We start from the raw sequence: 26,503 nt of genomic DNA on the forward strand, positions 1-26,503 counted from the left end.
ACGCTTTATGCTGGAAAAAGTGAAATGAATGTGTTGTGATGTCAGCTTTCTGAGAGAACGCAGTGCGACTTGAAAAGCCAGCAGCAAATTCAGGAGAAGAGCACACAGAGCACAGTTCACAAGATTTCCACAGAGAGAAGAGGTGAGAAAAAACTTGTTTATTCTCCATTTTCAACAGGCGTCCCCAGCCTACAGAAGGTTGGAAAATTACTTGAGAGAGAGAGCGAGAGAGAGGGGTGCAAAGCAGTTCAGAAAGTCAGTTTGTGAAACAAACCTCCAAATTGGCTGACTATCTTTGAAGTTTGAGCATGAGTTGCATACATTATCTGGCCAGAAGTTCATGTACATCTGACCATCACACCCACATGTGCTTTTTGAACATCCCATTCCAAATTATCTTTGACTCTGGTGCTGTAAGAAGATGACGGCTTTTGAGAGGAGGTTGTCTGAATTGCAGTGTTGCAAGAAGGAGCAAAGCAATTAGTTTAACCATGCTTCCCAAGTACTGTCCTTTTATAAATTAAGTACAGTTGTAGCTTATAAAAAGTTGTATTCATTATTGTGTTGATCAACTCCATTTTCTCACAATGTCTTTTTTTATTTGGTGCAATGCATTTTTTTTCGCAGGTTAGGTGACACTGAAAACTGCAGTAATAATTTGATTAAAGGATATGGGACATGAAACATAAATGCACGCTATATCAGTTTCTTTCCATTAAAAATATGAATTAATTGCATCAACAAATACAAAATCATCTATTAAATTCAGCAAAATCGTTATATTCGTGATGATTATATGGCATTTCTGCTCGACTTCCGATATGCATTTTTTGAAACCGGAAGAGCCGCTGTCACGTGATCATACGTAACAAAAACTTTCGGGCACAGCACAAGCGGGTAGATGAATGGAGAAGTGGATGACAAGAAAATTGTTTTTATAGTCTTTAAAGTACATTGGACATCATACATTGGACATCATGGTGTATTGTGCTGCTTATGGTTGCAATAATTCCAATGGGAAATGCCCTGGAGTAAGTTTTTTTGCATTCCCCAAGGACCCGAAGCTGAGGAAAGTGTGGGCTCACCTGCGCATGCGCAGTAGGATTCGCGCATGCGCAGTAGGCTTGGCAGGACAAATCCAAGAGGTAGGATAACTTTACAGAACACCTGTTGAAAAAACTTTGCACCTACTGTTTCCCACAAACTGTATTTGGACCATTTCACTGAGGATTCTTTCAACATTAATACTCAGGTACTGAGCGATATTAATTCATGAAACATGAAACAGGAAGTATAAGGATGAGAAAAAAAAACAGTTTAAATCGGGAAGCTGCGCACATTTGCGCCAGGCTGCACAAATGTGCGCAGCTTCCCGATTTAAACTGTTTTTTTCTCATCCTTATACTTCATGTTTCATGAATTAATATCGCTATTTTTTTTTTTTTTAAATCGGATCTTCGCGATTCAGCCGTGAAAAAGGCGGCATCCGCCGAAAGGCGCGCTGTTTGCATCCCTGCACGGAGGCCAGGGGACAGGGCAGGAATATTTTTGTTGATATGAATGATCCGGTGCGATTTCGCGACCCCCCTGTTGAAGACCTCTGCGCTAAGCGACTGAAAGCCGAGGTAAGGATTAGTATTATAATTTTGGGTGTATCAATTATTGATTATCATAATTCTGACTCGTTTCGCCATTTTGAATGTTTTCATCTCGGACTCTGGAAGCATTGTGTCTCAGTCAATCTCGAAAAATATCAGCAAAAAAAAAACTAGCTTGCAACGGACTTTAGCTAGATCTATGATGAACTTTCAATGTATGATACAAAAATAATACTTCTTTCAACAGATCATTAGCCTTTGAGCAGAATTGTTTTTAACTTACCAGGAAGTGTTATCGAGCCGACCGCTTTCAGTTTCATGAGGGCTGAATGAACGCTCACTCTCAGAATCATCTGACCCGTCAGAGTAAAGACAAGATCCATGTTCATGTGAATTTCCAGCTATCGGTTCGAATTGATAGGGTCTAACTTCACATCTCTGTGAAACATCGGGAATATCACTGTCGATGGTGTCCATTTCGGTAACCTGTTTACATTAGATTCCCAAGCGCTGGCTCCTTGGAAAGTTTTTGTGACGTCACGGGTCATGTGACCACCTAGCTCATTAACGAATCCTTGTTTTACGCTGATGTATAAAAAAAACTTGAATAATGTGATGATTTTCACATTTTTGACGCCCTGCAGTGATTTAGATGGCATTTCTTATGTCCTTTATACATAATTATGCCCAGGTAAAAATCCATGTCCCATATCCTTTAAATATTAGCACTAGTGTTGTAGTCCTTGAGATCAGTCTTGGTCTCAACACTCATCTCAAGACCACTTTTTGAAGGTCTCGGTCTCATCTTGTAATCGACCGCATTTTTACTTGCCGTTGTCTCAGAAATAGAGGATGTCACCTTCCTGTTTCAAATGCAACCAATATCGTGACTCATTGTTAATTTGACATTTTTGTTCCTGTTAATGGCTATCACACACCCCCACCCATCCCCACCCCCCTTCACACGCACTGGTCCAGTCCTGGTCTTGACTCAGTCTCTCCCTGCCTTGGTCTAGGTCTTGAAACAAACCCCTTTTTCACAGCCTGTTTAAGGCGGAATTCTTACACCTTTATTCCGCCTCACATTCTGTATAAAATGTCTGAATGTGGAATGGGGGTCTGTGTTTTTCCGCCTCTGAGCCAGAATGATTGGTAGTAATAGAGGCAGACTCAACATCTGTGTAAAGGGGACAGCTGGCATGGGGGGACAGGGGTGTGACGTTTTTGATAGTGACATTCTTTTTTCCGAGACAAGCATGAATTCAAACATCTCTGTCTACAGTGTCTAAAGTCCCAGGGCCTTTCTGCCTCAAATCACTTCCTACTTCTCTTCATTTTCTCCTCCAAAATAATTTTGATCACGCAAACATGTTGCTCACACTCCTCTCTCCACTCCTCTCTTCCTCATTACCTTTCACTCTGATTTTCTCTCTCTCTCACTCATTTATTTTCCTTCGAAAAGTCGGCTCAGTTTGTGCTCTAAATGATGCAAAAATGTTTTTATATATATATATATATATATATATATATATATATATATATATATATATATACTGGGTGCGATTTGCTGGGGGGGATGGTGGGGATCATCCCCCCCTCTGGTTTTTATCTCTGCTGAAAAAAAATCCTCGGGGACAACCCCGTCAATAAAACAAACAAACCAAAAAAAAAGGTGACATGACAGGCATGTTGTGACACAGTTTTCTATGGTCTACATTGCACTCACTTTCAAAATGACCCGAAGTGGCAGCTTTGATGTTCACGAACGTCTAGGGTTGCCAACCGTCCCGTATTGGGCGGGACATCCCGTTTTTTGGGTAATTTTAATTTGTCCCGTCAGGGACAGATCCTGCCCCTCACTCCAATGCTGTGGTGTAAATCGCGTAATTGCCGTGAGAAGCGCTATTACCGCGAGTCGCGGTCATCTGCGATTTAAAACCATTCACTGTTGCCATATCCTGAATTTTTAAGCTATACTGACAAAATAGGCATCAAATTAAACTAGAGCAGATGGTGCAGCCAGTGGCTACAGCCTAACTGTTCAATAAGGATAGCAGATAGCTTAAAAAAAAAACTTCCGAAACAGGATAGACCTCAGCCTATAGGGGAGCTTTTCTGCCTCACTCCTGCCTTTGTGATGTCTTTCTCTCTTCTTCTTCTGCTATGAAGCATTGCAGAAGGTTCTTAGGGTTTTCAAATGGACAATTAAGCAAATATCAGGGTTTTACAGCTACAGCAAATCATTTTTCAGTTTATGACATTGCCTTCATAAATATGGCCTGATGAATTATTTGGCCAAAGTTTAAAAGAGAAAAATGAGACAATAATATTAGAATTGTTTGTTATTTTGCATTAAGTTACTTAAAAATATCCATTAATTGGTCTATTAATTTTTAAAAGCTCTATTTTAGAAATGAATTTGTAGTGGCCTACATTTGAAACACTCACCTAAAGGCGATTCGGTACTGTAACTATTTTGGGGCGCTGGGGTGCGTGTACAGGGCCTGTACTGGTACTTGTCCGCACCCGGAACAAAGTGTCCCTCATTTGAATATGAGAAAGTTGGCAACCCTACGAACATCCCCAGCAAATAGATACATTGTAGATAATCAGAGTGTGAACGTGGATTTAGCGCCATGAATCACATCCTTACCGATGAGCGCAACAGAATGAATGTATCCACACTGACAGCCTTCTTTTCCTCGCTGTCAATGGGCCAGACGTGCGTTCCTTCCCTGCTGAGAAATTCGCAGAAATGTGGATTAAAGAAGGGCCAAACGCGGCAGATAGCGCATCGACGGGAAAGCAGAAGAGGCCACATGAACTGCTCCATCAGAGCAAACTGTTCATTTAGTATTCATGTATTTCAGTGATTTTCGAGTCACTGTCCATTTAATCCGGAGGGAGAGAAACATCACAGCAACGCGACAAGCAATGCGAACTTAGATAGGAAGATGAATTTACTATCTCTGGTTTAGTGTTCGTTTTCATTTAGTGTTATTCATTTGATATCATCGGATGTTATTGAGCTGTTAGCCTATTGTTACCTTAATTTTGTGACATTTCATGATTAAAAAAAAAACATCCCCCCCTTCTGGTTTTTTGACAAATCGCACCCTGTGTGTATATATATATATATATATATATATATATATATATATATATACATACTATATATTACTTCCCTTAAATTTGAATTTAACGGAAGTGATTACATGTTGCATATGATGCTCAGTAACTTCAAAAGCACCTCAACACTCAGTTCATCTGCCATTGTTTTGAAAGCAGTGCTGTATGCTTGGGGTATTCAGATTTCCAACGCATAGATACGTCACCCTAGATGCCGTTGCTCTATTGTGACACGTCACGTCTCTGGTTGTGGAACACTGGCTCGCAGTGTAAAAACACCAACTGGTGCAGCTTCATGCCGGCTTTATTTTGTTCACTATAAATCGCTAAAGCCGGAATATTGAGGTGCAGCCTCTTCACCATTATTATGGAATATCTGTGTAAAAAGGGCTACAGTCTCAATCCCTCAAAGTCTTGGTCTTGTCTCAGACTCGATACATTCTGATCTTGGTCATGACTTGGTCTCGTTTGAGGTGGTCTTGACTACAATGCTAATTGGCAATATGTCAGTTGAACAGACAACAAAACTTGTGCTTTCACCTATCACTACTTGCTGTTTACTATCCTGTCCATTGTTTGATGAACACTCTAGGAGACATGTCTGTGAAGATTCTCAATCATCCAGGTCATAGTAAACTGTGGGTGGTAGAAATGGGCAACTGGACTTGCTTGAAGATTCTTGAAAACATTTCACCTCTCGTCCAAAAGGCTTCCAGACAGAACTGAGGAAGCCTTTTGGACGAGAGGTGAAACGTTTTCAAGAATCTTCAAGCAAGTCCAGTTGCCCATTTCTACCACCCACAGAACACTCTAGGAGGTTCTAGCTATTTACAGTGTTCTGAATTACCATTTATGCTCCAGGCTTTTAATTTCAGGCCATTCTTAGAAGTACGTCTGAAGTATAAGCTAGAGTCCACACACACACACACACACACACACACACACACACACACACACACACACACACACAGCACACATATGTTTACTGTATGTTTTATCAGCCACTAATTAAACCAGACTTAGTAAGGGCAAAAGATGTGATGAGCCTCTTATCTATTATATAGCTTCTTAAGAGACAAGTTATTATGCGGTAAATTTGTGTGTGCTACTGGCAAGTTGTGCTGATTTGGTGGCGCATCTTTTTGTGTACCTCAGGAAAACTGGTGTGTGATGATATGGAAACTTTGGGCAGGAAGTCGAGCAGCCCAGAGCAGGGCTCCACTTTGCGTGACCTCCTGACTTCCACAGCTGGAAAACTGCGGCTGGGATCGACTGGGCCTCAAATAGCCTTTGCACCAGTTTATAACAACACTGATCAGGTCACACCCTGACACTGCCTCACATTCTTGTATTCTTCTCATCTCTTAAGGTCATTAATTAGTTTACTTTGTTTGTACTTTATGCTTTAGACTGTTCAGAAAGCTAGCATGCCCAACCTCCTGGATGATATTATTGCATCAGTGGTGGAGAACAAAATTCCAGCCTCAAAGGTAACCAAACTTGGGTTGAACCAGGATTTGCTGACCGAGGAAGAGGAAGACCTGGGGCTGGAGGAGGTGAAGCCAATTCGAATCCCATTGGCTGACCCGCATACCAGTGTTCCACATGATTGGATAGGCAGCCACCGGTTGCTCTGGCTTAAAGATCACCATCACCTAGGCAACCAAAGACTGTTCAAAGAGAACTGGACACAAGAGCAGGTTTGTGCTACAGAGTACAGTTTGAGCAATAACTGTTCTTGGGTAGAGAGACAAGACAAAGTAGATGCTTTTTAGGACAGAGAACATCATTGAAATATCTTCATTTAAACGATAATTTGGCTAATTGAAATGGCCGTTGGAGTAATGATTTCTTAACACACTGCATCAATACCCTGTAGAACTTTGCTACTGTTCAGTATAAGGTGTGGACTGATTCTGATATTGTTGTTTCTTTGTAGCCGGTGTTGGTCTCTGGCCTCCACAAGAGTCTGAATGCCAGTCTGTGGAAGCCAGAGCACTTTAGCAGAGAATTCTCAGGACTCCACAGTGATTTCTACAACTGTCGTGATGGGAGTATCATAAACAGCCGTGTCAAGGAATTCTGGGATGGATTTGAAGATGTGTCAAGTAAGTGTTCTGTTGGGATATCTTACCCGGTATTTTTTTTTAACCATTAGCTTGACTTGTAGCCTGTTTGTATATAGCTCAGGCTTTTCGGCAATCCAAATGATGTTTATTGCAGTGTAGGTTGAGCTATGATGTTAATAAGCTGATTAGATGAATCAAGTGTATTGCAGCAGGGAAAACGACAAAGTATCCAGAGCAAAGGGTAATCCAGAGCTTGGGTTGGTGATTACTGCTGTTCCAGTGTTATCATATTGTGTGCCTTTTTTCATCAGAGAGAACTAAATCTGCTAAAGGTGATCCTGCAGTTTACAGACTGAAAGACTGGCCATCAGGGGAAGAGTTCCTAGCACTCATGCCATCCAGGTTAGCGCTCCATGCTAATACATTTTCCCAGCTCGCCCTCTGCGTACACACACTACCTCCAGAATTTGAATAAACTTTCGTTCATTTGAATACAGCTTGAACATATTTTAATATGCACCTCTGTATGAAGCTCAAGTTCATGCTCATTATTCTACAGTCTGATCTTTCGTGACATTTCCATTAATCATTTGATAGCTGTGGGGCCTGAATAGTTTAACAAAATAAAAATGTGATTTTACCTGTCATTTCTGATGATATAATAACATTTGTGTGCCTAGTTTATGTTGAACAAAGGTGTTACTGCAGGTAAGCAGAAGTAGTATATAGTACATGCCTTGGATAATACAACACTATTGCCTTTGCTAGGTATGAAGATGTTATGAGGGCATTGCCAGTTCCAGAATACACTGGTCCAGATGGTGCCCTCAACCTGGCCTCTCGCCTTCCATCATTCTTCATCCGGCCAGATCTGGGTCCTCGCCTTTGCTGTGCACATGGTATTCCCCTAGTCCTTCACCTCCTACTGTTCCTCTCAGCCTGTCATACTGAATCCTTGTTTTAGTAATAAGCCCATTTTTAGTAACCCAGTACCTTTATATTTGTGTGTGTGTGTGTGTATGTGTGCGCGTGTGCACACAGGTGTGACAGCATGCCCAGAACAGGACTTTGGAACCAGCAATCTACATGTTGAAATCTCTGACACTATGAGTATTCTGGTCTATGTGGGTGTAGCCAAGGGCAACGGAGCTCTCTCCAAATCAGGTTAGACCTTAATTGTGAATCCAACCTTAGGATATCCTGTGGCACAGAAATTCATTTGACATAGAGGATAAACCTGATAAAATGGCTATATGACTATATAAAGTGTGAAATACAGTACCTGTCATTTTGGTTGGAAACACACACCAATCAAATGTAGTGAGATTTATGGCTGCTGTTCTGTATTCTGGTTTATAATGTGACCACTGAATTACTTGTTTCTGATTGGCTGGCAAGTGTGCCACATTAATTCGTATTTTCCTTCTGACAAATGTTCCCTGTTGTTGGTCAATGAAAATAAGCTCATCGGGTTACTGTATATATGTCATCATTTGATAATGATCATCATTTGAGTCAATTATTTCTTTAAAAAAGCGCTACTCTGAAACCTTTAAAGCGATTTCCTCGACAAATGCTGCGTTCAAGCAAGGATCATCTGCGCTTGTCAAGTCCTCAGTTCAAGACCAACCACTACGGAGCACGAGCGTTCTCTACTTGTGGCCCCAGACTGTGGAATGCTATTCCATTGGAGATATGTGAAGCACCCTCCTGTGAAATTTTCAAGAAAAAACTAAAAACGTACTTGTTTAATCAAAGATAACCATTCGACGTTGTTGATCGACATTTTTAGACACAGTGAATATGTATTTTAATATGATGTATTTTTTTTTACATGTCCTATTATTTCTATTTTGTAAGAGCATTGAGATTTACATGGAATGCGCTCAAGAAATAAATTATTATTATTATTTCATGACCCATAGTGTGCATCACTGTGGAAACTGTGTTTTTCAGGAGTTTTGAAGCTCTTGGAGAGAGAGGATTTGGATGAGAGTGCAAAGAAGAGGCTGAGAGATCCCAATGAAACTCCAGGTGCACTGTGGCACATCTACCTGAGTAAAGATCTCCATAAGATCCAGGAATTCCTCCAAACGGTATGGTACTGTTCATTAAAGCAGTGCAGTGTTTTATCCCCTAAGGTCATTCAGTGGACATCTGGAAATGATACTGTTTATTATCACATTTGATGCTTGTGTGTGTGTGTGTGTGTGTGTGTGTGTGTGTGTGTGTGTGTGTGTGTAATAAAGTAGGCATGCAGTTGATATGCTACTGGGGTAATCCTTAATCCTATGGGCATGTGTTTGTAGGTGGCAGTGGAGCGTGCTGAGGCAGACGCTGAGGCTGATTCTGAGGCAGAATGGGAGAGTGAGGCAGACCCTCTTCGTGAGGGGAGCTGGTACCTCAGCCCAAAGCTGCGGCAGAGGCTGCTGGAGGAACACGGGGTGGAGAGTCGCACACTGCTGCAGTTCTACGGAGACACTGTGATTATCCCTGCCGGAGCCCTGCACCAGGTCCTCCACACGCTCTCTGTCACATTATATCTCGTTATCTCACATGCTTCAATAAAGGACAAAGACCGAGTACAGTGGAAGGGCAATGATATGGATCTTGCAGTCCCTTATGTGTGGTACTAGTCACAAGTCCATGTGGATTTGATCCAGTTTAGCACTGCCAAAGCACATACCAGAGTAGAGGTGTGCATCAGGACTGGGATCCTGTGGCATCCAACAGAAGCGTTGAGGGTAGTTTTTATTTATATCTTTGACTTTTACTTCTATAATCTCACAGCACAAAGAGAGACCACACTGATTCACATAAGTGCATATTAAACCTGGCATTGTGCTTGCATGTGCTGCATAGCAGGTTTACAAGATTCATTCATTCATCCTCAGTAACTGCTTTATCTTGGTCAGCAGCACTGTGGTTTAAATTATTAATTTGTTTATGTTTTGGTGAGCATGAGTGTGATTAAAAATCCCAGGCCCCACTCCCAGGCCCATGCACACCTCTATCAGTGTCTATTATTCTTTAATTTGTATTGTTATTGCTGGGTTGGCATGTTTTTTAAATCTACAATGCTGAACGAGGAAACACAAAGGAACCATTCAGGAGTACTCTTTTAGGAAGAGGCATATTCAGCTATAAAATGATATGAAAAGTTCCTGCAAAACATTCCAGCACCAGAGACTGAAAACATGTTAGAAAATTAGTGAAAAGTAAAATTTGCTTTTAATGGTAATTTATATGAAAGTATTCGTGCTTGTCCTGCTGTATTTTTAATTTTAATTGTAAGCTTAATGTGTTGTTTCTCATATGTGCAGGTGATGAATTTGCACAGTTGCATTCAGGTGAATGTGGACTTTGTCTCACCTGAACATGCCCACAACTCATATTACCTGACCCAGGAGCTCCGCCCCCTCAAAGACCAAGTTAATTATGAGGACAAATTACAGGTACCAGCACACTTTCCCTTACATTTTCTTATTCATGTCTGTCCTGTGGTGCTGTCTTCACTCATTACTCATATACAGTGTGCAAAAAAAAAAAAATCTATGACGTTGTTTGGGCAAGTTAAAAAATTAAATTGCTCGCGTGATATAAATATGTACTCATCCATACACAACCTGTTAAAGGGGAACTGAAGTCATTTTTAAACTTGCTTTATTTCTTAATGAACGTGTTGTTCAATTACGTTTTCGGTTGTATTAACCTTATTTCGTGACTCGTATTGGCATATTATATTACACTTTATCAGCCTTTTCGGTTTTTAGCCATGTTGAATGTAGTTCGTTTGGTCCACGGCAGGCGTCGCTTATCCGCGTGATCTTCACGAGACTTGTGCGAGACTTCAAACGTGAAGTGTCAGCGCCGCCATTTTGAAAACTGTTTACACAGCGGCCAGATTGCCATATCATTCCAATTTAGATTAATTTTGAGATTTGCCGGCTTCATCAGTGAAGGAGTGTCAGTCCCGCGCGCTGTGGTGCGTGCACCTGGAGGCGTGCCGAGTGGACTCCAGCATTGGCGCTGTGAACAAGGCGCACCTGAGCTCAATTAAGGAACTGTGTTTGCCTATTTAAGGACTGTACCGATGCATTTGTATTGCGAAGTATTACAATACGCATGTACGCATTACCGAGCCTTTCTACCCGTCGTCTTGATTTCCTGTTTCACGATCCTTGTGCCTGTTTCTCGTTCTTGTCCTCGCTTAGCCTTTGATGTACTGTTTGCGCCTCGACCGACCCTTTTGCCTGTATTCTCGTTTTTGATCGAGCCTGCCATTTTGGATTGTTTGCCTATGTATATATTGTCTCACTGTATATATATTCTGCACTTTATTAAACTGTATACTTCTGCACATACATCCGCCTCCCTCGCGTACGTGACATGGAGATTATTCCATACGACTTCGAACCAACTGAGAAGAGTTGGAAAAACGACAGGATAAGGACTAGTCCATCGCACTGGTATTTACGTCATTACTGTCATACGATTAAAACGTGCCAGATCAGGCGGCTGGTGGGTTTTCAAAATAATAAATGCATGCCTGTATTTTTGTGATAAATCCATATTATACTGAGCATATTTCCCTCGTAATCCTCACTAAGGTTTCGGACATAGCGTCCCCACTGTATAGTGCCCTATACAGTGAGTAGGGAACAATTTCGGACACAGGGAAAACTTCCGGCTTGATTACGTCAGCATTCGAAGGAGGGCGCGCGCGTCTTTTGACAACGTTGGTAGATGTTGGTCACTTTGATTTCTGCTGTACGTTTTACTTCCATCCTACGAAGTCTCTCACAGGTCTCAGCGAATCTCGTTTATGGCCATTGCTTTGACATATGGACTGATATATTACACAGCATATTTCAAACACTCATAACTTGCTATAGCAGTGACAAAATAGCTGTCAGAAATGCATTCCTACATTTTATGAGATAAATAGAATTTTGATAATAAAAAATTTGCCTTCAGTTCCCCTTTAATGCATGACAGAAGAATGGTCCAACCTTCCATAGAGATATGTGTGTGCGCGCGTGTGTGTGTGTGTGTGTGTGTGTGCAACCAGCACAACATGAGGATTTTTCAGCAAAGCGGGTAACAATACTCTCTTGTACTCTCCTTAAACCAAAAAGTGTAGGAAATGCTAGGTTTCCTGAAGAAGAATCCTGAGGAGAAGTAGTGTCAAAACCCCCTTTTTTTTGTCCTGTCATGAGCAGGGAACAATCATCACCATCACATATTCTGCAATAAGTAGTCACATTTGCATTCATCTTGCTTGTTCAGGTAAAGAACATCTTCTACCACTCTGTAAAGGACGCTGTGGCCGCTCTGAGCCGGCACTTGAAGGAACAGAGCACAGAAGAGGTGAAGGAGGAAGAATGTTGATGCCATCCATGCTCACTCTATGAGCATGGCACCAGGTGCAGACAATCTCCATATTCTTCAGAAGGGAATCACTGCTCTGTGAACCAACTCTGCATTCGCACATTTCGCACCAATGACCATGAACACTATTTTGCTTCTGTGCAAGGATCCATCACTTCCTCCATGATGTCACCATATTCTGTTTGATTATTGTCGCTATATCTTCTCCAGAGCTCAACCCCACCCTGATATCTTCCTGCTTGGCCAGGAAATGAGGTGAGAGACTGAAGCATGTTGGAACAGAGGAAGCGGAACTCTCTCTCCTGAGCAAGCAGCTGCAAAGTTGCTGAGTTGGAAGAGACATGAACTGCTAAGCACAGCACTTTCGAGCTCACACATGCTGTAGGCTGTGGATAACCAATGCAAAAGAACAACCACGAAGGCAGTTTTCTTCAGAAGATGATGCTCTGAGGCATATTCTTAATCAGTAGTTATTGTGCTGCTAACTGTTAGCTACACTTGTCTGCTGAGGTTCAGACAGTCGGGAGAGCAGCTAGGCCAACACAACCATAGCAGCATTCCTTTCCGTCAGCCAGCGCCAAGCTGTTAGCTTTTATTGTTTATGTTTAAAGGTGATATTAAATTATTAACAGTTTGGCTGGTATTCACTGTGCAGAAGGAATTTGCAGTATATGATGTGTTTGTTTAAAAAAAAGGTTATTGTGAAATTTTCAGCTGAAATATAATATGTAAATATCAGAATATATATATATATATATATAATATTAATTATGATTTTTCTATAACATGGTGTGCTTTATTTGCTGTATGTGTTGTTTGCTACTGTATGTACATTAAAGCTAAAGAGATGTTTTACATTTTCCATTAAAAATGGAATCAATCAAAAAATATTTTGTGTGTGAAATGACACCTCAGTACACATCGGCACACATTTTCAAAAACTGTTTTGACAGCATTCACATAAAATAAATTATTTTTTTTTGAGTGAATACAAGGACATTTTGATTTTTTTATAGACTGTAAATATGCAATTACGTCAGGTTAATATGGTCATCAATCAAAGTGCTGCTAATCTGCTGATGGCCCTGTATGTGTTTTAGTACCAGTAGGGTCCGGAATCCCCCAGAAATTTATGAAGCATAGCCAGAAGATTTACACTTTCAGTTTTAATATATGGTTGGAAAATAAAACTCACAACCCATAAATAGCACTTAAGTCTCTAGTTACAGCTGAGATCTGATTTCCAATGTGCATGATTTGGGTATTAGTTCCTCACTACATGTGCTTAAAGTGCTGATGACACGAACATGACTCTATGCAATTTCTTAAATAAACTATACAACATGGCAAACGTTAGATTTCTGTTATAATTACGTGAAAAGAAGCTGTTGTTATGCGAATATCCAACTTTTAATTGCACAGCGCAAGAAAACTGGGTCCGTGGCTCGCGGCCATGTTGTGATGTCAGCGGAAGAACACGCTGCGGTTCACTGGCTGTTCTGCTCAATGGAAATGGCGCATGAAAACGCCGGTGAACTCTCTAGTGCTAGCTCTTCCTCTTCTGGGAGTCTAGAATTGTGTTGATCTCTTCCGAATAGAATCTATGATAGCCTACCCTCTTTACCCTTTGCCTCTCGTTGCTAGGCGGCAGTTACATGAAAGTGCAGCTTTCACAAGCAAATACATGACTGATATCACGCCGACTTTATGATTACATTTATGATTATCATGTAGAATCTATAGCTCTACGTACCTTTATCTTATGTCGTTTCACAACACATGTTCTGACAGGAGGACTGTCTTTGGATCCGGCATAGCTACGAGTAGACCCCCTCCGGAATACTGGCAGTGTTGCCAGATTGGGAGGTTTCCCGCCCAGTTGGGCGGTTTCAAGTGCATTTTGGTGGGTTTTGAACATATTTTGGGCTGGAAAACATCAGCAGTATCTGGCAACAGATACTGCTGACGTTTTCCAGCCCAAAATATGTTCAAAACCCACCAAAATGCACTTGAAACCGCCCAACTGGGCAGGAAACCTCCCAATCTGGCAACACTGTGTAGGCACTGCTGATGGTAGTAACACACGTTTGTGCTGAACTGAACACCCAAGAGATTCTTTTAAGCTGGGAAGGGTGTCAAAACAATCCAAATCGAAGTGTTCAGAGCACAGGACGGATGTTGGTGAGGGCTCCCACTTGTCACGAGTGCGCCTGACTTGCTTCACCCACTTCGCATGCAGCTCGGGATCTCTGGGAAACTTGAATAAACTTACCCCATCCTTGTGGGTTTTGGAGCAAAAGCCGGCAACACAACGCGAAGGCATAATAACTAATATATATATGTATAATAATGTATAATAATAATAATGACAAACTGAACACCTGTCGCATCAACAACAAACTGGTAAGTTAGGAGGAAGGTTCTTTCACTGACGTCATATAGCTCCTCCTCCTCTTTCGTCTCCTGGGTGCTGCAGCCCCGTCAAATTTGCCCAAATAGCCGCGTTTTTTATCATAACTTGTAAAATAGGCGCCTTCGTGAATTAATATATGGATCATCAGGAATTACTTTTTATGTTATAAAACATCGCCAAAGATGTCAACAACGTGTCATCAGCACTTTAACTCAACTCTGAATACAGTCCAAAGCTCTTTATAGTTTGTATCGTTGTCACTGAATGGGCTGAATCCAAATCCCCAATAATTGAAAAACAAGTAAACCGATAATCAGTGTCAACTTGAAATTAATTATATTGTTTATTATAAAAAATGTGTTGTCTCATTGATTTAAAAAGCTCTATTGCTGCAATAAATAATCACAATATTATTCAGATGGTTTGTGAGTTATAAATAGATGCCTTGCTTTTGTTAATTATGACATCAGTGACGGGGTTTCCAAACACAACAGTATGTTACAGTGACATTGCCATTTTAATATCCTCCTGGAGATCAGATGTAGGAGAGACTGGAAACCCTGAGCAGGTCAGCATGGCATAGCAGGAGGGTCAGGTAAATTCACACAAATGTCAAATGTCAGGCTTGTTTTCCTCCACCAAACTCACTCTGTCCACCAGCACAGACACAGTATTCCTGAATGTGCTTGTGTTTTGGTCCTCTATCCATGTTGTCTGTGCAGGTGTTTGTGAGACTGTGGACTGTGCTAGGGGACTGTTTGGAGGCTCAAACATATTTATACATTTTAAATCAATCTATATACATAAGGACAATTTTGTGAGCTTTACACATTTCCAGGCCATCACCTTTTTCCAGTTCTCAGATTAGACATTGCTGGCAAATGTGTTTCTCCTTAGCTCCAGAACCTATTTATTATTGCAGTCAAAGAGCAATAGATTATGCATGCATTCAGGAGAGATGTCTTTTAACACTGATCAGGAAAAACCTCGTTGATGTGAAAGCCTGCAATTACCTTTAAATTGAATGGGACTTGAATGCTGCTTCTCAGTGTTCACTAAGTATTAAACAATAGCAAATGTGGATTTGTTTGTCGACTGAGTGGTTGATTGATGGCTTGAATGAGACTGAACAAAATAATGATTATTATTGATTTATACGGTATTGACCCCTCAACAGCACAAAATAGCTCATAGTGCTCCATTACATAATTGGTGTTACACCATTTATAATCCAGCCAGTGTCACCAGTCCATTTTCTGTCCTTAATGAGGCTCCATGTAGGAGATCTGAACAAGCACGACGACAAACGTACCGAGAAAATAATGACTTTTCATTGAGGTAATCATTTAGAATTCATACTGACGTTACCAAATGGGTTTTTCTTTCTTTCTTTCTTTCTTTCTTTCTTTCTTTCTTTCTTTCAACTGTTTAATCAGTCCTCAGTTCATGGACCATATTGTATATACTTTATGCATCATACAAACAAAGTGGAACAGTTAAAAAAAAGTTAGTGGAAGGTTATGTTACGTACTGTACAGTGGTGCTTGAAAGTTTGTGAACCCTTTAGAATTTTCTATATTTCTGTATAAATATGACCTAAAACATCAGATTTTCACACAAGTCCTACAAGTAGATAAAGAGAACCCAGTTAAACAAATGAGACAAAAATATTATACTTGGTCATTTATTTATTGAGGAAAATGATCCAATATTACATATCTGTGAGTGGCAAAAGTATGTGAACCTTTGCTTTCAGTATCTGGTGTGACCCCCTTGTGCAGCAATAACTGCAACTAAACGTTTCTGGTAACTGTTGATCAGTCCTGCACACCGGCTTGGAGGAATTTTAGCCCATTCCTCCATACAGAACAGCTTCAACTCTGGGATGTTGGTGGGTTTCCTCACATGAACTGCTCGCTTCAGGTCCTTCCACAACATTTTGACTGGATTAAGGTCAGGACTTTGACTTGGCCATTCCAAAACATTAACTTTATTCTTCTTTAACCATTCTTTGGTAGAATGACTTGTGTGTTTAGGGTCGTTGTCTTGCTGCATGACCCACCTTCTCTTGAGATTCAGTTCATGGACAGATGTCCTGATATTTTCCTTTAGAATTTGCAGGTATAATTCAGAATTCATTGTTGCATCAATGATGGCAAGCCGTCCTGGCCCAGATGCAGCAAAACAGGCCCAAACCATGATACTACCACCACCATGTTTCACAGATGGGATAAGGTTCTTATGCTGGAATGCAGTGTTTTCCTTTCTCCAAACATAATGCTTCTCATTTAAACCAAAAAGTTATATTTTGGTCTCATCCGTCCACAAAACATTTTTCCAATAGCCTTCTGGCTTGTCCATGCGATCTTTAGCAAACTGCAGATGAGCAGCAATATTCTTTTTGGAGAGCAGTGGCTTTCTCCTTGCAACCCTGCCATGCACAACATTGTTGTTCAGTGTTCTCCTGATGGTGGACTCATGAACATTAACATTAGCCAATGTGAGAGAGGCCTTCAGTTGCTTAGAAGTTAACCTGGGGTTCTTTGTGACCTTGCCGACGATTACACGCCTTGCTCTTGGAGTGATCTTTTGGTCGACCACTCCTGGGGAGGGTAACAATGGTCTTGAATTTCCTCCATTTGTACACAATCTGTCTGACTGTGGATTGGTGAAGTCCAAACTCTTTAGAGATGGTTTTGTAACCTTTTCCAGCCTGATGAGCATCAACAACGCTTTTTCTGAGGTCCTCAGAAATGTCCTTTGTTCGTGCCATGATGTACTTCCACAAACGTGTTGTGAAGATCAGACTTTGTGATCTTTGTGTGGCTTTGCAATGGGCTAGAAAGTAGAAAAAAAGAGAAAACAAAAAAAGTATGTCCAAAAACAACAACACAAATACAAAGCAGCACTTTAAGTAACCACAACTTTAACTAACCACATTTGGCTGTGCCATCATTGGTGTCATAATGTAAAGACTAGTATTTCACTGTCCACAGCAAGAATAGCGAACTTAGCTTACATGAGTTCGCTGAACTGCTATATTACCGCAAAGGTTGTGCTGAATGTCAACTATGTCAAATTTTAAAATCTCACAGCAAATGAAAACATGGTCAGCAATCTAAATGTAACTGACAAATTTTTACCTGAATTCGTCTTCACAGATGTGTGGTGATAATCACTGTGCCTTCTGCAGTAGCGCTCATTGCCCAGGATTTTCCTCTGCACCTGTAGCGACGGTTCAACAGCAAAACAAACATGCTTAATTAGGCTCAGGCTGGTTACAGATGAGGTTTAACAATTTAACTGCTTAGCCAATGTTAATTGTGCCTTTTTTCTATAACATAATCTTACCCAATATCAGCTATAACTCAAACTATCTCTGCCGAGATGGATTCCTCCAAGGCCCCACTCCAGACTGCTTTACTTGGTGGAGCTGTAAGAGATGATTGATTAATTGCTTGATTGGATGGATTGTTGTTGTTTTCTCACTGTAGATATCTACAATTCCATGCAATAAGAATTGCCGATATCGGCACATTAATTATTTCTAACTCCAGTTTCAGATGTCTACAATTTAATTCTGACAAATCATAATTGAAGTTATGACATCTTCAATTAAATTTGAACTCAATTCAATCTCTATTTCTCTCTCTCACTTTCACACACAGATGACTGATGTTTGACTGCAAAAAAAAAACAACTTTTTAATGGACACAATTTTGGACAGAAGGGCAGGGATATATCAGATTCTTAGCAACAAAACTCTTCCAGGTCTAATTAAACCCAATAAAAACTCTGAGCCACAGTGGCTGCTGAGCAAAAATGTCAAGCATTAGCCGAGTGCTCGCACACTGTGTAAAGCCTTAGCTTACATAGAGGTGTGGATGAGAGACTGCTGGTAGAGCAGATTGAAATATGCCTGCAAAGTAAGTGCTACTGTAACTGCATGGCTTTGTTTGGTCATAATACATTCCCTCAGATGAGATTTCAAGCTGAAACCAGGTTAGGTCTGCAGCATAAGTTACCATGGTGATCTAGCCAGGTTAAAACGAGACGCCTTCATGACACCACCATGACAAAACTCTGGTTTTAGGCTCAACATACTATAAATTGTACCATCACACTAATCATGCTTCGTAGTACAGCCCTCCGCAGTCACTCCACTCTACAGCTTGCTGCTCTGTGGCACGTGTATGATGCACTCGCGGTGTGCTGTACTCGCAGTCGACGAAGCTCTCTCTCTCTTCATTCAGCCTAGAGATCTTTCATCCCTGGGTGATTCTCATGAAGACCTTCACATTAACATAAAGTTTTTCACCTCATTTCAGTATTTTTTCAAGTTGAGAGCCTAAAATAGAGTGTGAACTTTACTATGTTGATCTTTTTTTAATGGAAAAATATTTCAATAGAATTTTATTCTTATTTGAGGCTTACATGATCCAGAATAATTCTCATCACCGTTACAGTAAATGATGAAGCTAGATCATGAGTTAAAAACATTTTTTGACAATTTATTTCATATTTCCACAAAATATCCCATTAAATGAACAGCACAGTCCATGACAATTACTTTATATTTTTTTTGACATTTATTTATTGCCCTCACAGTGCATGGTAATGAGAATATTGAGTAACGGTAATGAGATACTCTTGGCTAATTTCACAAATAACCTGAAATGCTAGCATGCTAGCAACCTATAACTTTGCCACATGTTAAAGCCTTATATTGTGATAATAATCATAAAATAATATATTTTTTTATTTTTAAAAGTAATGAGTATTAAACCATAACGGTAATAATAATAGACAGTGTAACTGAGGACAGATTTAGCAACATTAACATAAATATCACAAAGTAAGAGAAGAGTGAGCAACTGACCTTGTCTCCAATTTGAATATTGTATCTGAAGTGATGCATTATGGGATAGCTGATCAATTTAAAGGCACGGTGTACTTTTTATAGGGGGGTGAAATCATGAAACGGTAATGAGAAACATTTGGTGCGGACACAGTTATTTTGTTTAAAATCAAGTACCTTTTTTTGTTCAACACAAAAAAATTAATATTATGCATAAATATAGATGTTTTAAAATAACTTTACACTGTATTATTTTTTATATAATTAGGAATTTTTATATGATTTAAAGTAAACATTAAAAAAAGGGATGCGGACACATAACGGTAATGAGAATTTCCATAGATTTTTTTGTTTAATTGACATAAAAATTAGTTTATATGATGATGAAAACCATTTGTCCATACAGTGCTCCCTATTTTCTTTACACAAAATATCAGAGTTTATGTGAATTAAGTATTGATTTTGGAAAATGTGTCCTGGACATGTTCACTGCAGCTTCAAGAGAATCACCCCCCTACTATTTTGCTAAGAAAGCTTCTTAGAGCTTCTAGAAGGCAACTTTTCAGTGCAAAACGCGGCGTCCCATCGCTCATCAATGTCATACTAGCGTGGAACCAGGCAACTATGCACATATGGGCTTTCGCTCCAACAGTTTTCTAACCTGGAGGGTTTTAGATAATGTGCTCATATTCCCTCAGTCCTGGAGGTGATGGGCTAATGCTGGTAGCTAACGTTAGCTTAACTTTTTCGCTAGCTAACATTTGCAAAAACGGTGTAGAGTCCCACAACCCATATATTCTGTATAAAACACGACTAGGATAAATAAAACAATGTAAAATACAGTCACTCACACAAATAAAGAAACATTATTCTTACAGAAATGCTGGTTTTGCAGCTTCCTCTTCACTTTGCCTGCTTCGTTTCTGTCGGTAACACAGACACGTCTACCTTATACGCATATTCTGTAACTAACCTAGACACGCAAACCAGTCTGATATATGGTCAAATCATATTGCATTAAGTTACTACTTGAATCACATTTTAATTTTGTAGGGCAATAACGTCTTACTTAGGCTTTATTGAGTGGATGGATGATGGATGGGTTCTCTCCCCTGCGTCCGCCATCACATGTCATGTCCTCTTTCAAACTGCCTTCTAATAACAGTGTTTAACTGTAATTAGACATGTACATGTACCGTTTCCAGTCAGAACCAAGTGAAAACACAACCATCCTGTAATTTTACAATGTGATACTGTGAAAAAATGCTTTAAGTTACTGTAATTATTTTTGACCCATAATGCATTGCAATATACAGTTACACCTTGTAAAATATTAGAACAAGAAACTACTGTAAGTTTTTACTGTAGAAATTACAGAAATTTGTTACAGTGTGTGTGTGTTTTCACTATTGTGTGTATATATACAGTGGTGCTTGAAAGTTTGTGAACCCTTTAGAATTTTCTATATTTCTACATAAATATGACCTAAAACATCATTAGATTTTCACATAAGTCCTAAAAGTAGATAAAGAGAACCCAGTTAAACAAATGAGACAAAAATATTATACTTGGTCATTTATTTATTGAGGAAAATGATCCAATATTACATATCTGTGAGTGGCAAAAGTATGTGAACCTTTGCTTTCAGTATCTGGTGTGACCCCCTTGTGCAGCAATAACTGCAACTAAACGTTTCCGGTAACTGTTGATCAGTCCTGCACACCGGCTTGGAGGAATTTTAGCCCATTCCTCCGTACAGAACAGCTTCAACTCTGGGATGTTGGTGGGTTTCCTCACATGAACTGCTCGCTTCAGGTCCTTCCACAACATTTCGATTGGATTAAGATCAGGACTTTGACTTGGCCATTCCAAAACATTCACTTTATTCTTCTTTAACCATTCTTTGGTAGAACGACTTGTGTGCTTAAGGTTGTTGTCTTGCTGCATGACTCATCTTCTCTTGAGATTCAGTTCATGGACAGATGTCCTGACATTTTCCTTTAGAATTCGCTGGTATAATTCAGAATTCATTGTTCCATCAATGATGGCAAGCCATCCTGGCCCAGATGCAGCAAAACAGGCCCAAACCATGATACTACCACCACCATGTTTCACAGATGGGATCAGGTTCTTATGCTGGAATGCAGTGTTTTCCTTTCCCCAAACATAACGCTTCTCATTTAAACCAAAAAGTTCGATTTTGGTCTCATACATCCACAAAACATTTTTCCACTAGCCTTTTGGCTTGTCCACGTGATCTTCAGCAAACTGCAGATGAGCAGCAATGTTCTTTTTGGAGAGCAGTGGCTTTCTCCTTGCAACCCTGCCATGCACACTGTTGTTGTTCAGTGTTCTCCTCATGGTGGACTCAAGAACATTAACATTAGCCAATGTGAGAGAGGCCTTCGGTTGCTTAGAAGTTACCCTGGGGTCCTTTGTGACCTTGCCAACTATTACTTGCCTTGCACTTGGAGTGATCTTTGTTAGTCAACCACTCCTGGGGAGGGTAGCAATGGTCTTGAATTTCCTCCATTTGTACACAATCTGTCTGACTGTGGATTGGTGGAGTCCAAACTCTTTAGAGATGGTTTTGTAACCTTTTCCAGCCTGATGAGCATCAACAACGCTTTTTCTGAGGTCCTCAGAAATCTCCTTTGTTCGTGCCATGATACACTTCCACAAACGTGTTGTGAAGATCAGACTTTGATAGATCCCTGTTCTTTAAATAAAACAGGGTGCCCACTCACACCTGATTGTCATCCCATTGATTGAAAACACCTGACTCGAATTTCACCTTCAAATGAACTGCTAATCCTAGAGGTTCACATACTTTTGCCACTCACAGATATGTAATATTGGATCATTTTCCTCAATAAATAAATGACCAAGTATAATATTTTTGTCTCATTTGTTTAACTGGGTTCTCTTTATCTACTTTTAGGATTTGTGTGAAAATCTGATGATGTTTTAGGTCATATTTATGCAGAAATATAGAAAATTCTAAAGGGTTCACAAACTTTCAAGCACCACTGTGTATATATATATATATATAACCAGTGCGTGGTCCCCGTGGTAGTGGGGGCACTTGGGGCAGTAACCCCCAAACTGGGAGAGTGGCTCCAGCAAATCCCAGGAACAACATCTGAAGCCTCAGTCCAGAAGAGCGCAGTCCTAGGAACATCGAAGATACTGCGCAGAACCCTCAAACTCCCAGGCCTCTGGTAGAAGACCCGAGCTTGAGGATGACATGGATACCCCCCCCCACCCCGGGGGTGAGAAGGAGATATATATTCACCTTTGTAAATAAATCACTTCTGCACGTACATCTCGTACCTGACACATATGTAAATTAGCAGCACTTTAAATCATAGTGATATTGTCATGAGCATACTGCATGTTTACAGTATAAAAATAGATTATGCATTAAAAATGTACATTAAAATGATATTCTGTTCATATTGAAAATTTAAGATGGACAATTAAGGCAGAAAATGGACCAATATATTTTGTAATTAACTCAATCAAAAGTCAATAAATCATAAATCCAAGAATCCATACTAGGCAGAATTCCTCAGGTTGTACAATTTTTCAAGTTTTCTTGATTTGGTCCATCCTAGATGAAGTTTTACCCATTTCACTGAGGCAAACCCCATGAACACAAATTGACTGAAATCATACAGCAAATTTCATGTCAATACAGTGAACAAACTTCTATGTTTTAAGCAAAATATTTACTGCCAGGTTGTTAATTTTATTTATTTATTTATTTATTTATTTGGAACGTTGTCTTACTTGGAGACACATAATGTACACCCAAGACAAATTTAGTAAGCTATGAGCTTGTTTTTAATTTTGTGAAGAACTGTTATGAAAATTGTTCACATTTCATGACACTCTCAGCCAGTACTAACCCTGCCTGTTGTTTGGATAATGGGCAGCTGATTGGTTGCACTGGTGTGCCATATTTTGTTATGTAGATGTGAAAGATAATGCTTGGACCCCTAAAATACTAAAGCGATGTGCTGCTCCAGTACAAGCACAAGTTGAACTGGAAAGTCAGGCACATAAAGAACTCCATGGCATTTGAATTAGTTCAAATCAAATTTCCAAAACCAAACTTCTGACACTTTTCTTTTTTGTGTGTTCTTAAATGTCATGAAGACTGGTGTTGAGCTCTGACTAATTTAAACCAAACTCTTCACATATCACTATGGCCTCTGTGTGGAGCTCTTTTGATATAAATCCCTCTGTTTCTCCTCTCCATTAATTATTGGTGTTTGGCGCCACCTGCTGTGCTGATATATGTTCAGGAAGTATCAGATCAGAGACCACTACATGGTAAAAGTAATGATATTTTCCCTAATCATGTCATATCAAATATCAAAAATACATCTATTCATCTATCCATTATCTGTAGCTGCTTATCCTGTACAGAGTCACAGGCAAGCTGAAGCCTATGGGCTGGAGACTATGGGCGAGAGGCGAGGTACACCCTGGACAAGTCGCCAGGTCATCACAGGGCTGACACATAGAGACAAACAGCCATTCACACCTACGGTCAATTTAAAGCCACCAATTAGCCTAACCTGCATGTCTTTGGACTGTGGGGGAAACCGGAGCACCCAGAGGAAACCCACACAGACACGTGGAGAACATGCAAACTCCACACCGAAAGGCCCCCATTGGCTGCTAGGCTCAAACCCAGGACCTTCTTGCTGTGAGGTGACAATGCTAACCACTACACCACCATGCCACCTTACATATAGTCATTTAACTTGAAATTGATATAGATTGTATTCCCTGACTGGATAAAGGGAAACCCCTATTCAATTAATGTGTACTATTTAAGTAATATAAATCTGACTTGACCACAGTAGAATATATGTGTATTGTGAGCAAATATAAGACAGTGGCAATGTGCTTCAAAACTGTGATAAAGTTAAAGTACTGTAAAGTCATTTGTGTGTGTCTATATATACACACACACACACACACACACACACACACACATTTATTTATTTATTTATTTATTGCAATGTTAACAAAGGTTACATTATGTAGGAAGAAAGAATGGATGGTAAACCATCACACCAAGCCTATAATTTGGTGTATAAGGGGGGAAAAAAGCAAAATCCATCAGCAAAAGGAACAGATCCACATAGGAATCAGCTGCATGTACTGCTATGATGAGAAAAACAGAATATTACACAAGTTGTCATTAAATATATAAGCAGCGATGTCGATTTTTGGTGGGTCTATGTCGATTTTATACCTAATGATCAACACCCCCTGCAATCCATCCTGCTGCCTTATGTCTTTGTTTCTTGGTGGTGACATGGGCAATACCTATCACGCTTTGGGAGTGTGGTCATCCATCTTCCTGGGCTCTCCACCCACACACTGGGTAGAAGGGTGACAGGGGGCGCGCCAGTCTCCCAAACAGAGTTACACTCCTTCATTAGAATTACAAACTGGATCTTTCCATGTGTGCCATTATTTTTATTACATTTCCTAAGTAAAGCTCCTGTCCACATCTAATCTGAAATGTACATCACTGATCAAATGATCAATACAAGTCCTGTTTGGAAAGGGGACTTTCAGTTTGCAATGGCTCATAATTAGAGCTTACAATATCTACTTGATTGATAAATGATCATGATTAAAGTTATCATCATAGTTCCCTTAATTCCTAAACGTGTCCTGACTTTACAGCATTTTCTGTTTATATAAGCCTCATAAAATGTCGACAGAGAGTTTCTGATATTCCATCTAAGTAGTGAATTTTTTTTTAACATCTTTAGTTTGGCACTGATATTCTTATGTATGTTATTGGTGAGGAAGCATTCTGCAAAGAGCCAGCTGTTAGGAAAACCACGCCCTAAGCATGGTGTGCATATGTGACCCAAACACCTACAGACTCCCCCCAGCAAAGAAACATTTTCTGGTCCAATCTCCTAGCTCTCTCCCAAACCTTATTCATTATCATAACAGTTTCCACTCTGAGGATGTGTAGAGGTGGGAACAAACCCACTGTCTGATTTATTCAGTTGCTTTCTGGAAGTAGGAAATGTATATGACTGGTTCTGATTTTATACGTCTATGAAAGTGTGTATGATTAGGTGTCTTGTATGGGTTGCCTGATTGTGTATTGGCAGCAGGAGCAGAAAGGCCTAGAGTTACAAGATTCGGTGGAAATCTTTTAGCTGACTACACCAAAGAGCCACTGGAGGACTGAAAGAGCCTCAAATAAGATATTGGTAAGTGTTAAACTAAGTTGTTTATAACATCAGTGTGTAATGTGTGTAGCTATATATTTGTCCTACTACTGCCAAATCCATAATGTTGATGCTATCATTATAAGTTTATCTACATTTTAGGCAAAATAAGAGGAAAATGTTAATTGTGCAAGCCAAACAAAGAAACATGTTTTGTGAGATTTTGTATTATTTTGTACTGACATTAAAATCAGGACAAAATTTAAAATATTTTTATTATTATTATTTTTTTTCAGGGTCTAATTACATAGATATAACAATATTTAGCACTTAATATGTTAAAAGCTCATACATTTTCTAAATATGATCCACCAAACTATTATTTAAACAGTATTGTATGCTTGGAATTAATGTCAGGACAAAAAAAATTAAGCATCACCACTTTAAAAATAATAATTTGCAAAACATATACGTTTAAAATGGTCCAGCAGTGTTTTGGGGCCCAATATGGCAATATACAAAAGACATGCATTGAATATTAGTCTGGTGTGTAATGAAAGGGAATAATCTATTTTAAAGAAATCTTTCTGTGACGTTTGATTAATCGATGTGTGCAGGGGTCGACAGGCCCCCATGCAGCACCACAGCGCACGCAAACAAAACGGGTGGTGAAACATGGCGTGGCGTGGGCGTACAGGGCACAGGGGGCATGGGAGGGGCACAGGGGGCTGGGGGATGTAAAGGCTATGCCAAACAATCAGACAAACAAATATTATGAACATAAAATATAGAAATTATTCCAATAGCATATATATATATATATATATATA

The 26,503-nt window shown here is 39.8% G+C and overlaps 1 protein-coding gene across 2 annotated transcripts in view; it reads left to right on the forward strand.

The window, feature by feature from the left end:
• The window catches only part of jmjd1ca (jumonji domain containing 1Ca), a 90,550-nt gene extending 77,570 nt beyond the window's left edge, over window positions 1–12,980 (forward strand). The window contains exons 17-28 of one of the 2 annotated variants that reach the window (XM_060934204.1): window positions 46–142; window positions 5,883–6,046; window positions 6,137–6,427; window positions 6,667–6,835; window positions 7,108–7,198; window positions 7,565–7,695; window positions 7,838–7,960; window positions 8,753–8,892; window positions 9,106–9,309; window positions 10,120–10,251; window positions 12,086–12,222; window positions 12,398–12,980. In XM_060934204.1, coding sequence (XP_060790187.1) covers window positions 46–142; window positions 5,883–6,046; window positions 6,137–6,427; window positions 6,667–6,835; window positions 7,108–7,198; window positions 7,565–7,695; window positions 7,838–7,960; window positions 8,753–8,892; window positions 9,106–9,309; window positions 10,120–10,251; window positions 12,086–12,187 — 1,644 coding nt within the window. In that variant the 3' untranslated portion in view covers window positions 12,188–12,222; window positions 12,398–12,980. Of the gene's footprint in view, window positions 1–45; window positions 143–5,882; window positions 6,047–6,136; window positions 6,428–6,666; window positions 6,836–7,107; window positions 7,199–7,564; window positions 7,696–7,837; window positions 7,961–8,752; window positions 8,893–9,105; window positions 9,310–10,119; window positions 10,252–12,085 lie in introns of both variants that reach the window. The other variant, XM_060934203.1, reaches the window with a different exon arrangement.
• Window positions 12,981–26,503: the final 13,523 nt, after the last annotated feature.

Source organism: Neoarius graeffei, chromosome 11 (assembly GCF_027579695.1).
Source record: "Neoarius graeffei isolate fNeoGra1 chromosome 11, fNeoGra1.pri, whole genome shotgun sequence".
NCBI lineage: Eukaryota > Metazoa > Chordata > Actinopteri > Siluriformes > Ariidae > Neoarius > Neoarius graeffei.